This window comes from Panthera onca, chromosome B1 (assembly GCF_046562875.1).
Source record: "Panthera onca isolate mPanOnc1 chromosome B1, mPanOnc1 haplotype 2, whole genome shotgun sequence".
Classification (NCBI taxonomy): domain Eukaryota; kingdom Metazoa; phylum Chordata; class Mammalia; order Carnivora; family Felidae; genus Panthera; species Panthera onca.
In genome coordinates, this window is record NC_138342.1 from 40639680 (window position 1) to 40658612 (window position 18933).

At 35.5% G+C, this 18933-nt stretch overlaps 1 protein-coding gene across 2 annotated transcripts in view; it reads left to right on the forward strand.

Annotated features, from left to right (window-relative positions):
- SLAIN2 (SLAIN motif family member 2) overlaps nt 1–18933 on the forward strand; it is a 73452-nt gene that overhangs the window by 33989 nt on the left and 20530 nt on the right. For both annotated transcript variants that reach the window (XM_078446138.2, XM_078446139.2), the window contains exons 3-6: nt 4749–4913; nt 6611–6772; nt 9983–10342; nt 10775–10912. In XM_078446138.2, coding sequence (XP_078302264.1) covers nt 4749–4913; nt 6611–6772; nt 9983–10342; nt 10775–10912 — 825 coding nt within the window. The remainder of the gene's footprint in view (nt 1–4748; nt 4914–6610; nt 6773–9982; nt 10343–10774; nt 10913–18933) is intronic.

The window sequence follows — 18933 nt, forward strand, 5'->3', positions numbered from 1 at the left end:
GTAATACATAGTCAAAGGAAAAGGGGCACCTGGATGGCTCAGTCGGTTAAGCCTCTGATGCTTGATTCCCTCTCAGGTCATGATCTCATGGGTTCGTGAGTTCGAGCCCCACTTCGGGCTCTGTGCTGACAGTGTGGAGCCTGCTTGGGGTCCTCTCCCTCTCTTTCTGCCTCTCTGTGCCTCTTCTTCCCACCCCTCAGTGGATAGATAAACTTAAAAAAATAAAAAGAAAAAACAACTATTTGGCTATTCCAAATTTCAACCTTAGTCCTAAATCCCCCCTTTTCCAAGTTGGTGAGGAGATATTAGATGTATTTCTGTGGTAAGTCAGAGCTTCCTGGGAATACAGCTATTGTATTCTAAGAGAATGGTTTCTGTTCAGTCCCACTCAGCTTCCTTGCCGTGCTCTACTACTTGTCCCGAAGATGTTCTTCTCTTATTGTTTATGATAGTGCATTGTATTTTTTAAAATGTTTTTTTTTTTAATATTTATTTATTTTTGAGAGACGGAGCGAGACACAGCACGAGTTGGAGGGGCCGGGCGCAGAGAGTGGGGGAGACACAGAATCCAAAGCAGGCTCCAGGCTTTGAGCTGTCAGCACAGAGCCCAACACGGGGCTTGAACTCAAGAGCCGCAAGATCATGACCTGAGCCAAAGTCGGATGCTTAACTGACTGAGCCACCCAGGCGCCCCATGATAGTGCATTGTATTTTTTACCCTGTCTCACCCTTCCTACTATTTTCTTTGAAGCTGTCTTTGAAGGCTCTTCCTTCTTTGTCCATCTTTTTTTTTTAATTGGAAACTTTATATAGCTTAAAATTTACCACTTTAACCATTTTTAAAAATTGTTCTTTTAAGTGTATTTGAGAGAGAGAATGTGTGCTGCCCAGGTGGGGGAGGGACAGAGAGAGAGAGGGAGAGAGAATCCTCTTAATCCCATGAACTGGGGATCATGAGCTGAGCCGAAATCAAGAATCAGACGCTTAATTAACTGAGCCACCCAGGCGCCCCAACCATTTTTTATTTTTATTTTTTATTTTTTTAACCATTTTTTTAAATCTACAGTTCAGTGGCATTGAGTACAGTCACATTGCTGTGCAGCCATCACCACTGACCATCTCCAGAACTTTTTCATCATCCCATACTGTACAATTCTGTATCCATTAAATGTCCCGTTTCCCCAATCCCCCATCTGTCCACCTTTTAAGTTTAGGGTGACAGAGGTCTCTTTTGCCTGGCTTCTGTCTGTTTTCATTATTTCATCCATTCATATGGTATCCAGCGGCCTCTCTTCAACTTAATCTCATTCATTCATACATATATTCAGTTAATATTTACTGAGAGCCTGATATATTTCAGACTTTGGGGAGAGGGTAGAGGATACATGATAAAAACTAATAGCATACCTGCGCTCATGGAGTTTATCATCTACTAGGGGAAATGTACTAATACAAATAATTTTTATAACTGGTGATACGTAATAAAAGAATGGTACAGAGTGCTTTGCTTTGAGAAATAGGGATTTTACTTCAGGAGACAATGTTTGACCTGAGTCCTAAAGATTTAGAAAAATTTGAGTGGTTTAAGGGGGAAGGCGAAAGAGGGAATAAGGGTATTCCAGGTAGAGAACACAGTGTGTGCAGAGGCTCTGTGGGAGGCCTGTGCAAGCATGCGGGGAGAGTATGGCACGCACGAGACCTGGAAAAAGCCAAGTTGGTGGCTGGAGAAGAGTAGGGAAGGGAGAGATGTGAGAAAGATATGTAGGAGCCAGACTTTGCAAGCCCTTATAGATTATGCTAAAGGTTTTGGACTTGGGGCACCTGGATGACTCAGTCAGTTAAGCCTCTGACTCTTGGTTTCAGCTCAGGCCATGATCTAAGGGTTTGTGGTGTTGGGCCCCGTGTTGGGCTTGTGTCGGGCTCGGTGCTGACAGGATGGAGACTGCTTGGGATTTCTCTCTCTCCCTCTGCCCCTTCCCTGTTCTCTCTCTTTCTCAAAATAAGTAAATACTTTTTTTTTAAGAAAAGGTTTTAGGCCTTATTCTAAAAGCAATGGAAAGGGGCATCCGGGTGGCTCAGTTGGTTGAGCGTCTGACTCTTGATTTCAGCACAAATCATGATTCTCGGGTTGTGGGATCAAGTCCCACAGCGGGCTCCATGCTGAGCGTGGAGCTTGCTTAAAATTCTCTCTGTCTCTGTCTCCTGCCCCTCTCCCCTGCTCATGCTCGCTCGCTCACTCTCTAAAAAAAAATAAAAATAAAAGCAATAGAAAGATTGGAGGGTGTTGTTCAAGGGTGTGGTATGTATGAGCAGGAAGACGTGATTAGGTTTGCATTTTGGTTAAGGTCATGCTTAGCTGGAGTATGGAGAGTAGATTGGAGAAGGCTAGAAGTGAATGAATGTACGGTGCTTTTGCGGGGCGGGGGGGGGGTTGATAATGGTAGCTGGGCAGTGTGTGTTGATGGTAGTGGAGATGAAGAGATGTGGATGGAAAACTGAATGAGCCAAATTTGAGGAAGTAAGGGAGAAGTATCAATGATCTAGGTTTCCAGCTTGTGTGACAGGATGAATGTTACTAATCATTTGAGGTCAGAACCCCAGGAAGAGAGTTAAATTTTAGCGGGAAAATCATGGCTTTGAATGTGGAAATGTTGGCTCTGAGGTGCCAGTGGCTCCATAGAGGAGACATTAAATGGGCAGCACATATGGGACTGAAGCCCAGGAAAACTTGGGACTGGAGATATAAATAATGGGGAGTTTTTGGACTTTGGTAATAACTGATGTGATAGGTATGAATGAGATTTCTTAGGAAAAGGAATATAGTATAGAGTGAGGACATAAAGGGGTGAGGACTTGAAATGCTGGTGATTAAATAAATAACCACTGGGAAGAGAATAAGCTTCAGAGGAGATCAGAAAGTAAAGAGGAAGAAATTAGCACCCCAGTTTCTGCTCAGGTTGGTATTTCTGAGATACTACATTCTAAATATGTTTAAAGTGTGGCATCTTATCTCTTGGGGAATACGGACAAAACTACAGTGTCCAACTTACTACATCATCAAACTAAACAGAAAAACAATGAAAAACTTATGTTCTTCCACCCCAAACCATTTATCTGCCCAGTAGGCAAACCAGAAACTTCAGTCACCTTATTTTTTTTTCTTTTGTAATCCTTCTAGTTTTTAATATCTATCCTTCTTTTTTGTATTTGTCACCTCTACTGCCTAGTTCAGTCTCATCTATTCAACATAAAAATGTCCATCAATTTTCTTCTGAAACTGATTGGATCATATATCACCTTTGCTCAGAATTCACTGATAGTGAATAACGTTCATTCTCCTGAGCACAGTTTCCAGGACTTCCACGACCTGGCCCAGCTATGTCTTCCTGTTTTGTCCCTCACGCATCTGCTTTACCTTTCTACAGCACTCATTCTTATTCCCTGAACCTAATATACATTTTCAAGACCCTGCTTTTGTTCCTGTGATAAACACAGATGGAAGCACATGCTTTCCCCATTCTCAGTGGCCTGTCAGATTGCCGCTCATCCTCTCAGGACTGCTCCAATGCCCCTTTCCAAAAAGCTGTGCCTAGTTTTTCTCATTTGTTATGAATTATCCTGTCTCATCATTCCACAGCCCTTTGCACCTTTATGATAGTGCTCATTTCATTTTGCCCTGAAATCATTGTTTTTTTTCCTGCCTGCACTACTTGGTTGTAAGCCCCTTGAGAAATAGTACGATGTCACATTTGTCTGTATGTTCTACACATTGCTTTGCCAATGGTCAGAAATACTGAGTTAAGCTATGGATTTTAGAAGAGTGTAGAAGAAAGAAATACTATTTTAAGTAGTAATTTTTCTCTATGTATGTACTTGATATCTTAGTTCTACTTTTGTACTGTTTCTATAATCTTACATGCATAGCACATTTTTTCTTCCTTTTTTTGGGCCAGAAGACTGGGGGAAAGGGAGGGAGGCTTTTTTCTTTTTAAAAAGAGAATTCTCACGTTTGACCTTAACCTGGCCTAAGTAGTCAATATTGCTTTACTTTTACAAAAATCCAAACTTTGGAAAGGCTGTTTTTAAAACTCACTATTTCATACTTTTTTCTACCCTTTTCTTTCCAGTAAATGTTTGTTATAGAAAAATGAAAAAACACAGGGGCTCCTGGGTGGTTCAGTCAATTAAGCACCCGACTTTGGCTCAGGAGATGATCTCAGGTCCCTGAGTTCAAGCCCCACATCGGGCTCTCTGCTGTCTGTGCAGAGCCTGCTTTGGATCCTCTGTCTCCCCTCACTCTCTGTCCCTCCCCTGCGCTCTCTCTCTCGCTTGCTCTCTTTTCTCTCTCTCTCCAAAAAATAAATAAACATTTTTTTAAAAATGAGAAGACACAAATATACTTTTTCATTCATTTTATTTTTTAAGACCATTCAGAGTTAATACAGTTGGAACAAACTTCCCGACAAGATAGAAGTAAATTAATTTAATGGCTAATAATTTGTTGAGAAGATATTCTTCTTATGGTATTATTTTTGATGTTTGGTGTGGCTACTGTTTTATTTGCACAGTGCAATTTAAGATAATGGAACTATTTTGTTGGGATTATTAATGTGTATTTTCTCTTGCTACTCTTAAGAATGTTTCTGTATTTAAATTGAGATAGTGACTTAATAAATTTCCCAGTAGGAAAAAATTTTGAATGAAGTGTTAACCTTTTCTGTTGATTTCTCCGCTTCTCATTAACACAGCTCTCAAGAGGCAGAATTTATATAACAATCCTTTCAATTCCATGAGTTACACAAGTCCTTATAGTCCAAGTGCAAGTAGCCCATACAGCAGTGGTTTCAATTCTCCATCTTCAACCCCAGTGCGACCTCCTATAGTCAAACAGCTAATACTTCCTGGAAATTCAGGTAAGGAGAATTTGAAATGGAATAATTAAGGTATAGTTTTTAACTTACTGCCCTACCTCAGAAAATAACTCAGTCATCCATAGTTCAAGTTCTTGTGCCTATGAGACTTTTAAGTGGTTAAAGAAAATATCAGTGAGGAGCTATTTAGCACCTGGTACTGATAAACCAGGGTACATCTGTAAAGTTTTCTTTAGCATGTACTTGAAAGTTTTTAGATCTGGCTTGATTAGAGTAACAAGCTTGATTCTTTTAACTAATAGATGCTTTCTTTTACTGAATAGATTGATTGGGCTATAAAAGCTAAAAATAAAAGCTCTTATTAAACCACTTAAGCTTTATTTAATAAGCTTTGATATTACACTCAAATAATAGTATAAGCTATATGTGTATGTGCCAAAAGAGTGGAGTCCAAAATGATATGGGAAGGTAGACTGCTGTAAAGTGGGGAAAGAATGTTTTGCTGTGGTTCTGTGACTGAAATAGTTACTCTGTAGCTTACTGTTCTTTAGGATTCACTGTTAACTCTTATTGTTGCTGTTGTTACAGCTAATTATTGTAGCTTCCTTAAAAATTAAGGTTATTGTTAACCACCTCAAATTTTTGACTCCCTAGTCTAATAACTTCTCGCCCCTGCTGTTAGCTTTGTGCATAAGTTGTTACTTGCTATTTATGTCACCCATGACTGTCATACTAAAAAGTTTAATCTGCTATATTTGTTTAACAAGAATTTTATTTGGGCACTATTTGAACCTGACCTTGTAGTACTTCTCCTATCATATGTACTATGTTCTTCTTGATAATATAAACATCAACTATTTTGCTCTTAATATGCCTTTCACGTGGGAGCTGACTTCTATGGTAAAGAATTCTGGGAAACAAATGTTTCAAATAAGTCTGTATTAGATACATTAGTGACAGTGTTAGGATTTTATTCTTCACTAGGAGTTGATGATCTGATGAAAGGATTTCCTTAGAAACAAGTTAGACTCTTGGATATGTATATCCTTTATTCTTCTGACCTGCCTTCTATCCCCCTTTTTGCTTTCAGCAATGAAATACTTTATCTCATTATTTCCTCTGTTGCATGTTTGTGCTTCACTCCTACACTTCAGAGAACTCCTTGGATCCCTATTACTAGTTTGACAAAGAATTTTGTAAACATGGCATAACGTAGGAAAAATGACCCTAGTGTTCTTTTTTTGGTTTGTTCCTAAATCTCTAAGGAATTTTGATTTTCCTCAAATTATAGTTTTCTTGCTTAGGAAAAGTAGAAGCTTTTATTCAGGGAAAAAGATGATGGTATTGGCTAAGACTGTGAGTTTGGGAGGAGAAAACACATTATAAATTCATTTGTTTATGAGGTGTTTCATTGGCTGTCTTGTAAAAGTTGGAATCCTCTAACATTTATTGAACACCACCTACTTACCAGGCACCGTGGTGAAAGCTTAATTGTTTCATAAGAGAATAGATAAGTTATGATTGAAATGAAAATGTGATTTGCTTTTATGCCATAACATATGACATAGCCCTCTTTATTCTTAATAAAGTCAATTTTTATTTTCAATATTTGGGAATTTCGTGAACAGAAAAGACAGAATAATGGTGAACTGAATCAAATAATTAATATCAAGTTATTACAACAGATGCTTATTCAGTTTTTGTTATACCAAAGTTCAAATCTTTTTTTTTTTTTTAAGGTAATTTGAAAAGTTCATCAGACAGAAATCCTCCACTCAGTCCTCAATCCTCTATAGACAGTGAGTTAAGTGCTTCAGAATTAGATGAAGATTCAATTGGATCCAATTATAAGCTAAATGATGTAACTGATGTACAGATTCTAGCTCGGATGCAAGAAGAAAGTAAGTATTTTAAGTGTTCAAGTTGAGTCTAGTTCAGGTATAATTTTGTTGTGGATATTTAATAGATCTTAAGGTGTTGTGGGATAGTAATGTATGAGTAGAAATGTTAAATTTTAGAGGCTTATTCAACATACAGACTTGCTTGTTCATTAACTTGTTTTCAGAGTACATTTTATGTAAAACAGTTTGCTGTGTGAGGAGCAAAGAAAGGCAGGTAATGACTAGTAACCATGCCCTGCATGTTACTCTGCGCTGGAACTTGCGAGAGTAGTTATTACTCTGTTACACTGTGTTTTCTTAGTAGACCATTGTTTCTCAACCTTTTTTCCATTATTACCCCTTCCCAACCACCTTTTTAGACTTTCTTTCCTTTTTTTGCCTATCACCTCACCATGAAATTTTAATACCACAGATATACCCTACATCTCTTTATGTACTGTGAGGATCACAAATTAGTATGGTATCTGGGTTTTTTTCATACCCCAAGAGCCAATTTTCTCCCTATGGGGGCAGATATCACCACTCTTGGAATATGTGGTATAGACTACAGGAAAAAAAAAAAAAAAGACCTTTATGGGAAAATTGAAATTATGACATTAAATGAGGTGAGCATGCAATACTGCTTTACAGAATGGTCTTTGCAACTTTTTAGGTCACAGATACCTTTGAGAATCCAATAAAAATTATATCCCCTGTCATCCCCAGAGTATACATATGCACAAAATTTGTCATACTGTTTCAAAGGTTTGTGGATGTTCTGGCTCTCTTTGTAAAATGGTGGTGATAGTATTATTCTTGCCTATACTTTTTTTAAAAAATATTTTAATTTGTACTTTTCACATTTGTGCGTAAAATATTTGAAAAAAACATCTTAGCACATAAAACAAGTACATAAAGAGGAATGAAAACAGTAAGTGAAAATAATCAGGCTAAAAACAGTATCATCCTCAGGAGATCATAAAAGGATTCTCAACCAGAAGAAACAGGAAAATTTGAATATGGAAGTATCCTCACCTAACTATACTGATAATGGTACATATTTTTAAAAGGCTTTTTAGAGAGGATGGAAATGTTTTATTAGATATTCAGTAGAGTACTATGGTTTGCCTATACATTTTATCATAAGATACCACAAGCTTAACTGTGAAGTAAGCAATCTCTCTAAAGTGACCCGTTCAGTCTTTACAATGAAAAGATTCTTGAAGCACACGTTTCAGTCTTGACAATCAGCTGAGGGTAATGGAGCATCAAAATAATTTAGTTTAAAAACTTTCTGTTTTAGGCCCTTTTATGTAGCTATATGGTAGGTTTTATTAAGCTATAACATTTATTAAGAAACTGCAGAATGTTATTCTGAATCATTTCCCATTTTCCAACAGCTTCGCATAGAAAAGTAGAAAGACTTGGTTCTTGCTTTACTTATCTTTAGCTCACGGAACTAACAATATGGTACCCTTTTCTTCTGTAATTTTGTGTAACTCCTCATTGAGACTGTGGTTATTGTCAGCTAGTCAAGGATATGAAAGGAGAATAGAGTGCTTCCTCACTATAACTTAGAGTAAATTCTCTCAGTTCTTTGAACTGTGACTTTTCAGACCCCAGTATTTTGTTAGAAACTCAGCCAGCTTTTTGCTGTCATTTTTATATTGTGTTTTGGTAACAAGTAAAAGAAATTCTAGCCTTGCTTTAATAATTCTTTTTAAGCCATCCACATGCACAGATAGGGTCTTTTTCTAGTGAATAAAAAAAAAAAAAAAGATGCTAAAAATGTCTGCCTCCTCGAAAATGCCAGTTTTTTTTTAAGAAAATGATTTTTGTTTTAAAACATTGTTTCTTTAATTTTGTTTGTTTTTAACAGAGATGTAGAATTACAGATTTTGGCTGTTTCCTGGTTAAGCCCTCTTATTTCTAATAGGAGAAATACACAATCCCTTGGTGATTGTTGCTTCCTTAGGATCCCCCTAGTACTGCAGGGCCTACTTTGGGATCTGTGTTTTTCTTTGCTAAAACAGTGCTATTCACTGATCTGTTGTCTTTTGTTAGGTGACTTTAGTACTGTGCTGTAACGAGACACTATCTTGTTTGTTACTAGAGTGATTCCGAAACTTGAGTGAAGGGTTAGACAGGCCCCAGGAATCTGTAGTTTTATAGATACCCTGCTATGATTCTCACCCATTACTTTGGGGACCATATCGATAGCACTATCTGTGTATGAGCATATTTTTTAAATTTTTTAATGTTTATTTTTGAGAGAGAGAGCACAAGTGGGGAAGAGGCAGAGAGAGAGGGAGACACAGAATCTGAAGCAGGCTTCAGGCTCTGAGCTGTCAGCACAGAGCCTGACGCAGGTTTCAAACCCACGAACCGTGAGATCATGACCTGAGCCGAAGTCGGATGCTTAACCAACTGAGCCACACAGGCGCCCCAGTAGTAGAGAATTTTTAAACTAGATTGTCAGTAGTTGGCAGGACTTGATCAAAATATTGGCCTAAATTCTGTACTTTTCTTGAATAGTAATTTTATTCTTAATTGAATATATACCAACATTTGTTTTTGTTCTAGAAGTTTTTATACTTTTTGAAGGGCCTAAGTTTGCTTGGATGTTTTTGGAGGTGTCAAGATACATAGGGGACTCCTTTGAAAATTTTTACTTGATAGCTTAGAATTTAAGTTTGTTTTACTGATGAAGTCTCTTGGGTCATGAAGGAACTAAAATTTCATTTATGCCCAAGTATTGAATTCCTGAGGATGGGAAAGAAATTTCCTTCATCAATAAATCAATTCCAAGAATTCAGTATCCAGGGAGTTTATTTATACACTGGTGTATTCTTCTCATTGGTTGAACAATAATTGTTTTCCCTCAGTATTTTTGAAATGTTGATCTCAAATTTGGATTTTTGTCTTTAGGAATAGAAATATTTTTAAACTTATGGTTCTACCTCTAACACAGATTTCAGAATCATGAAGAAAAATTGGATTGGGCAAAGGTTTATAGAATTTCATTCAATTCAAAAATAATCTTTTAAAATATTTTAGGCATCATTATATGGGAGGATGTCTAAGATGATTCAAGTGGAAAGGGAGTTTTCCTTTACACTTTATACCCTATTGGAATTTCTCAATGATATTCTTTTGCTTTTAAGCCTCAAGAATATATAAATGTTTAAAAATGTAACTAAAGAAATGAAATAACACATTCATTATTGTCAGGTCTCCGGCAAGAATATGCAGCCACCACATCTCGGCGCAGTTCTGGTTCATCTTGCAATTCTACAAGACGGGGTACTTTTAGCGATCAGGAACTTGATGCGCAAAGTTTAGATGATGAAGATGACAATATGCATCATGCAGTATACCCTGCTGTTAACAGGTTTTCACCATCACCACGCAATTCACCTCGACCATCACCTAAGCAGTCACCCAGAAATTCACCTCGTTCACGATCTCCTGCTCGGGGAATAGAATATAGTAGAGTGTCCCCACAGCCTATGATTAGCCGCTTACAACAACCTCGCCTTTCACTTCAAGGTCATCCCGCGGATTTACAGACAAGCAATGTTAAAAATGAAGGTAATTAGGATGATTCTGGCAAAGCAGTTGTCCTTAATATTTCGATATGAAAGTAACACAATTTGTTACCAAGGTTTTGTATTTTAGAAAAGTAGATCAAGAATTTAGGTAGTTTACTGTTTTATTACTAGTGCATCAATACAAAACTAAAGGAGAGAGTGAATTTAATTTTACTTGATTATGTTACTACTACTCATGAAGTGGTCCGTATATAGATTTTGATTTAATTAATTTATGGCTCTTTTTAAAGGTTCTCTTCTACTGATTTCTAGGACCTGGGTTAAGTTATTTTTTATAAGACATGTACTTTCTGTTAACTCCTCTAAAATGTAGAATGCTTAAAGAATTTGATTTGTGAATGCCAGTTAATATTTTAATTCTTTATCTAAAAGAATGTTTTGATTTTTTTTTCTTTAAATTCTGTTGTCATAGAAAAACTAAGACGCAGTCTTCCAAACCTGTCCCGAACATCTAATACACAAGTTGACTCAGTGAAAAGCAGCAGAAGTGACTCAAATTTCCAAGTGCCAAATGGAGGAATACCTCGCATGCAACCTCAGGCTTCAGCCAGTAAGTATCTTTTATGTGTCAGTTATTTAAAGGAAAATGAAAATTATAGATAGTAATTTTGTGCTGAATAGCTGTTTTAAGCTATCTATACTAAAATGTAGTGATTGTCGCTTGCTATAAGATAATCATAGCTGTATTAAAATTTAAAATTTGCTCCTATAAGATACCCAATTGTATCAGTACTTGTTTCTGTATGAAACTCTAGTCTCTCCAGATTGAAAAAAAATTTTTAATGTTTATTTTTGAGAGAGACAGAGACAGAATGCGAGTGGGTTAGGGGCAGAGAGAGAGGGAGACACAGAACCCGAAGCAGGCTCCAGGCTCCAGGTCCAAGCTGTCAGCACAGAGCCAGACGCGGGGCTCAAACTCACTAACTATGAGATCATGACCTGAGCCAAAGTCAGATGCTTAACTGACTGAGCCACCCAGGATCCCCTCTCCAGAATTTTTAAATGAGCAAAGTCTACCTATTAATTATACAGATATATATTCATTAAAAACCTCGCATTCTGCAGTACTATACATTAAAAATGACAAGATTTTTGTGGGAAATGGTCCTGAAACAGACAACTTAAAACTCAAGCAACTTTCTTAGTAGAACATTTAAAAAAACAAAACAAAACAAAACCATAATGATCCTGCAAAAAATACTAGCATAATTAAAAGCATGTTAAATTTTCAATGAATAAAATAAATACAACTGGCAAATCTAGGGGAAAAAAAAGTTGAAATTGACTTGATGAAAAGAAAAGATTGAGTCTGTTGAATGAAGGAGAGACAAAGGTAACAAACAAAGATCAGAAAGAATCATACAGAAAGAACTTCTAAAACAAAGTAGCCAACTGAGCCAAGTAGCGATGTGGGAATAGATGGATACTGTGTACTTCAGTGTACGAGGTGACTGAAAAGGAATTGAACACTTCCCAAAGAGTATTATCTATTAACTAGAGTAGATACAAACATGTAATCAAACCAATTTTAAACAAACTGTCACAGTTATTTCTATAAATTTAGAAGTGCTCAATATGCACCCCTTGTAACCCATGGCTCGCATCAGTCCTGGGGTCTGATCGACTCAGTTTCTTTGTAGCATATTACATCGCCAGTTGAGATGGTGGCCGCGACGTGTTTCTTCATTTCCTTAAAGCTATGAAGAAGTGCCACAAACACAAGGTTACTGATCATTTATGACTTGTTTATTGGGTAATACAACTTTGGAAACATTCGATTGTTTCTTAATTCCCTTGCATTCTTCCTTGGCTCTGTTGTGTTTAGCTGACTTTGTGTATTTTATGTTAAGCTGCTGTTAACTTGGTGGCTCAAAAAGACCAGGAAAAAATACATTTGAACCCAAATGACTTTTGTGATAACAATGATAAATTTCCCTTGCTTTCAGTTGTATGTGATGTTATTTATATTAGAGAGACTCATATTGTGCTTTACCGTCCATGCATGATCCTGTTTAATCTCCAGAACAATTCTATGAAGTAGGTACAATTATTAACACATTTTTCAAATTATGAAATTGAAGCTTTGAATAACTTAACCTACAATCATACATACATAGGTGGCAAGTTAGGATTCAAACCCATGTTGATTCTGCTCAGGAACCCAAGTCCACCTGGAGAGGTCTGTCCTATCTATGGTTTAGTACTAAGATACAAAAATATCCAGAAATATTATTTCTGGTTTTTTTCTAAGATGAGCCATAAAATTTAAGGCACTGTGGAAAATTGTTGCCTAGAGATTTGTGTACCTCATTTATTTAGCTGGATATATGTAACAACATGTTTTTGAACCAAGTTAAATTTTAAATTTAGAGTTCCAAGTCTTGCAAACTATGTAATTAAGAGTGCCATTATGATACTCATATGGTGTACTCATAAATGGTATAGAAAGTAGGGAATCACAGAACTTTAAAAATAAAGTTATAATTTGAACTCTAAGCTATCTTGAAATGGTGAATGATAACTTTTGTGCCTTTAAATCTGTAAATTAAGTTCATTTGACCCTTGAAAATACCGTGTTTCTAAGTTTTTTCTCCCTTAGTATATTTTTGCCTGAAAGAATAAGCAATCCACAATGTTAATACAATAGGAAAGAAAATTTTATAGCACTAAGGAGATTAAATAATAAAAATCAGGCATATTATAAGCTGCACATTTACAGCCTATGCACAGATAATCCAAAACATTATTTGTACTTGTGCTTTTATGCTTAGTTTGAAATGAGTTCTGAATTTCTCAATTTTTATATGATTATATCTTCAGACATCTTCCCTGTTCTTTGTTAAAACCAGCTATATCTGTATTCTCTTTATTCCATCATTATCAGTACCAACTTTTTACTCAGGGTTATTTCCTTATGCCCTCATATATGCTCTTTATTTGAACTATTGTAGCACCTCAGAGCTGTATGGAAATGAAAAAGACTCTTGACAAAATTCTAGAAGAAAAAAGAAAAGGTTGAGAATCTATAATAAAAATGTTAATAGAGAAATATATGACCATATCTTAAATTTTGTGATAATTACTTGAGTTCTCTAGTAGAATTAGCATTGTGTAATCACCTGCCGATTCCCTAGAAATTTTTTCTGTAGGTGAATTTTTCTTTTTCCCCAGAAATTGATAATTAAGGAAAATATAAAGAGAAATACAATGAGATTCTAATCACTAATTTACTTTTAAGTGGAAAATATGTATGCATTTGCATAGTGGTCTATCTCGGTAGTTGAAAAGTGTATAAGCAAAAGAGAAAGTAAGAGACAGTCCTTTGTATTTTCAATTGTATATACTTGTTTATTTTTATATTTGTAGCTATAGTGAAGCTTATTTGCAATTAAAATGCCACAAACATTTATTTTAGGGTAAAATCACACTAGTCACAAAAAAAGTTTTGGAAAATGGTAAGTCCGGAATATTATCAAGTTTAAAACTTAATAAAGTTTATTTTATAAAAATATTTTAAGCCTTTTGTTTAAGTTAACATGTTTTACTTCGTAATGTATTATCTATTTTCTTAAAATTTTACATGTATCTTTGATCCATAGAAATGTATGTATGTAACTGTTCTTTTAATTACTATGTGTGTGTGTATATGTGTGTGTGTATATATATATATATATGTATATATACACACACACATATACACACACACACACACATATATATACTGTTTTTATGATAGCCTTTTTATTTTGATATAGAATTATATATAAATATAATAGTAAGTTTTATCTATTTTATACATGAATTAGTATTCTTTATTTTTTGTATAAACCAGTTAGTATAATAGATGTTGCATTTTGTTTTCTTTTAAGTATTTATTTTTCAAGCCCTTAAGTGGTAAAGCTTTGGTTCTTACTTGCTGGTCTGCATGAACCTAACTTTGCAAGGTTGCTATTACTTCCACCTTCGGGACCACTTCTTTTGCCTTGTACTATGCCAATCACTGTTTTTTATATGCTTATTTGCTGTGGCTGCATTATTGTGGATGCTGGCATTCAAAAATAAATGAGAGTTCTAATATATTTTCATTTTTATAGCTGTTACCAATTTCTGACTTTTATAGTTGGAAAATGTGAGTAACTTAAAAAGTTTAAGAAAACCAGAGCATTGCAGAGGTCATGGATATATGCCATTTTCTCTGTTTCTCCAGTTAAAGGAAAGATTGTTTGTCAGGGACAGTTTTTCAGAAGACTAGTGCCTTCTTTCTAAGACTACTAGAGGTTCAGTAGAAAATTTAGTTTTCAGAAAGCTATAGGAATATTGGTTCAGAAATAAGAGGAGGGAGAAAAACCCGAGACAATCTGCTTGTTTAAAAAAATTAAAATAATACTCAGACTCTGGTTAGTATTTTTAAATGTTTACTTTCACATGTATTATCTCATTTGAACTTCACAAAAGCCCATTTCTTATTTTTTATAGAGAGGAAGCAGAGATACGTATATATTACATGTGCAATGGCATATAACTAGAAAAGTGCAAAACTACTCCCTCCTTCCAACTCCTCTCTGAGTTTCCTGATTTCCTCCTAATATTTGTTTGCATTACATCATGCTGACCTAACTGCAAATTCTTGGATGACTCTATTGGAGCATAATTGAATTATAAATACTTTGTAGTATTTAGAATTACTTAATTGTAGAATTACTACAAAAGAGTAAGATAACCCAGTGTAATATTTATCCACTTACTTACATTTAGTCAAATAGAGGAATAATTTTGCATGGGATACAGAGTATTCCCGCAGAGAAGAGATGTATGGTCAGTATTTTACTCTGGACTTTTCACTGAAGGGGGTGCGGTATCCAGGGTAGTTATCAGCTTATGCATAACCAGACTTTCTGAGGCCCATGGGGAAGGAATCCTCATCCAGATACTGTTTAGAACCAAACACTGAAAGATTCTGCTTGAATTTTACATAATTATGAAACATAAATTCAAAGAAATAAGTCATGAATAACCTGTGTAATGGGCTAATATAAGAATGAGTGACATATTTGTAGATTTTTTTTTTAATAATAAGGAACATAATGATGAGTCAGTTATATAATAACAAAGAGGTTTTACAAATGTAGTTTTTCTGGCACTTCTGTAAATTTTGATTGAATACATCTGGGATGGGTACCTGGAATCTATTTTTTTAGAAGTGTCTCACCTGACTCTAGGGCATACTCAAGTTTGAGAACCACTAGATTAGAAGGATCTAGAATGCTTAGTTAAGATCTCTGGGTTTTATCCACTCGTGTTCCTTAGTCATTCAACAGGTATTTGTTGGGTGTATATTATGTTCTAAGCTCTGAGGTTATAAATATAAATGAGACAGCACGTGCCCTTCAGTAGCAGGAAGTGATTGGCAGGAACTTCTGTGGGAACAGAACAAAGGCATTAAACTCAGCAGTGTAAAGAGGTTTTCAGGAAAGATATTGAAGCTATCTCTCAGCTAGCTCAGGAAGAGCTTATGAGACCGCATGAAGAAAAGAAAGATAGGTTTACCCGACAGTACGATTGGTAATGAAGTCTTAAGAATAGCATCCTGATTATAGTGGTTTTGTAGGACTGAAGTGTAGGATGCAAGATGGTTAGTAGATGCAGTGATGTAGGATGGGAGAGATACCTACCAGGGACAGATTGGGAGGTTTTTAATAAGGAATTTGGATTTCATCCTGTAAGTGTAGAGAGCCATGATAGGCTTTTAATCAAGGTTACTACTTCTTAGAAAATCCATTCTGGTAGCAATGTGAAGAATGGATTGAAGTGGAGGAGAGACTAGAAACATTTAGAAGCCTGTTTATTGCATAAACCTGGCAAGAAATGAGTATCTGAACAAAGGCAGTGGTGCAGGAGGTGATAGGATCTGGATGAACTTTAAAAAATGAAGTAGAAGAGATGTAACTTGGTAACACTGAGAAGATGAGAGGTGGGGAGTAAGAGAGGATTGAAGGGTTACTCTAAGAATTTGTAAGCAATAAAAGTTTCAAAACAAACTGTCATTGCAGGGTTAGGGGGAACAGGGGTCATTTTACTTAGCAGTAATTAACATCTTTTATAGTGACTTATGTTTATTTAGTATTTCATACTTGGAGATTATTTTTAGCATCTCCCCATGTGACAAAATTATGTTCAATAATAATTAAATAGAATGAGTTATAATAATAATGGCTGGGGGAAATGCAGGCAATGAAAATATTCTTTTATTGAACTTTATAACTGTTAGTAAATAAATCATAATGTCAGCATTATAATTGAAAAAAAGATAACGGGTTAGTATTTTTTAATCATTTCTAAAGGAAAGTATGTTTTTATGTATTAGTCTTTCACAGTAATGAATATTACAGGTTTAGTTTCTATAAATTTGTCAATAACTGATCTTTGTCAGAATTGATCTTGCATATTGAAGCTCAAAGCAACACTACAGTCAGATTTATCAATTTATCATCACTCATTTTGACTGAAGAATAGTCTTCAATTTTTAAACCTGGGAAGGTTCCCCTCCCCTCACCAGGCAACTGTTATACAAATAGGGAAATATGCAACATAATGATAAGCATGGCAGAATTTCATAAAATTCCATTTTATAATACATTTCAGAAATTGTCCTCTTGTCTGTGTCTTAGTTCCTTTGGGGATCAAATCTAATGCCTTCACAGTTGAAATATCTTAAATAATACCCAGTCACATACAATGACAATATTGAAGTAACTCATATTCTGTTTCACTGACTTTATAATCACTGTACCATCATTGTTTATTTCTAATCTGTCTAAATATAGGAATGTATTATTGTACCACAGGGAGTTGAAGGCACATTCTGTGCTAAGTGAACTTGATTTCAAATCTCTATGAACTTTTTGAAAGAAACATGTAGTTGAATCCACCTGTTTTAAAGAAGACTATATAATTGGGAGTTCTAATTATTTTTCATGTGAAATGCAATATATATTAAAACATAAGTATTAAAATATGTTCATTTAAATCTTACATATATGCTATTAAAAGGCAACAGTAACTGCAGCAAGTGTTTATAACTTAGGCCAACAAACTGTTTTCTTCAGGGAGGAGCATTTTATTACTGACATTGATTATTAATCCTGGGACATGATGATAATAAAAAAAACAGATCAAGCTGGGATATTTTTGTTGTTGTTGTTCTGAATTCCTCACAGACCATTCACTCACTCACTGCCTACACTGGAGTGGGGGGTGGGACAGCACTTTCACTGTCCTTCCCTCGATGCACATGCACAAAGTGGAGACCCAAAAAGCCACTGTTCTCTTTCAAAAATAGGGTGATGAAGGTCTGAATTAAATGTGTAGGAGACAGTAGAGATGTAAAGGAAGAGATCTACAGAACTGCATGGATGACTAAATGGAAATAAAGTAAGAAAACTTGGAGCTAGAATGACTCGGAAAATGGTGGTGTATGTTTAACACAAATACAGAGGTTTTTGGAACTGGTCAGTGGAGGAAGACTTTAACCTAAATAATGGTAGCATGAGAGAATGATATTTTTACTGTAGCATCTTTACTTTTCGCGGTGGAGTCTTGCTGATTGGAATTATATAAATATTAAGAGAGAAACCAAGGAAACCGTAAGAATTTTTAAACAGCTAACACACTGAATTCTATTATTTTAGAAGGATTTGGAGACTTTCAATTTAACTACTACACTTTGTCATTTAAAAATAATTTTGTCTTTAGAAGACTGATCAAGTTAAGATTGATAATTCAGATAAAAATTTGGTTTTCTTATTTAAGGGTAATACAAGGCTATGTAGTATCTTAGGAAAATCACTCATTTCCTTCTGTCAGATTTGTATCAGACAAATTGAGAGTACACTGCCTGATTCCATTTGCAATCTTATTCTTCAAATTCCCGTTGGATAGTTTTCATGTTGTGACCCATGAAACTTGAGGGATAAATAAAGTTCATTGGAGTTATCATAGCTATTAATTTAAGTATGACCTTTCCAAAACAAATTATAGATTCTATTTGATGTTAAGCCCTCATTTAAAAAATTTCAGTTGTTGATAGGTATTGTGGATTGCCAGCGTAAATACAGTCGGTGACCTTTTGCCCTTATTTACTCTATTCCAATCCTAGTGGCCTACTTCCTGTTCCTGGGCACACTCTTACCTCAGGTACTCTACCATTGCTTTTCCTTCTATCTGCAATGCTTCCCCCAGATATCTATATGGCTTGCTTCCTGCCTTCCTTCAGATCTTTGAGCAAATGTCATCTCAGGGAACTCTTTCCTGATCACCCTATTTATGATCACGACTTATATCTCCCATTTCCTCTCTGCCTTCCCTACTTAGTTTTCTCCTTAGCAGCTATCACTATATGACTGTTTGACTCTTTATTTATTATTTATTTCTCCTTTCCTTTCAGAATGTTCCATGAAAGTAGGAATTTTGTCTTTCTAGTTAGCTATTAAATGAATCTATTGTACCTAAAACAGTACCAGAAATAAACTAGATAATTAAATATTTGAAGGAATGAAAAACAGCAGTGAATGA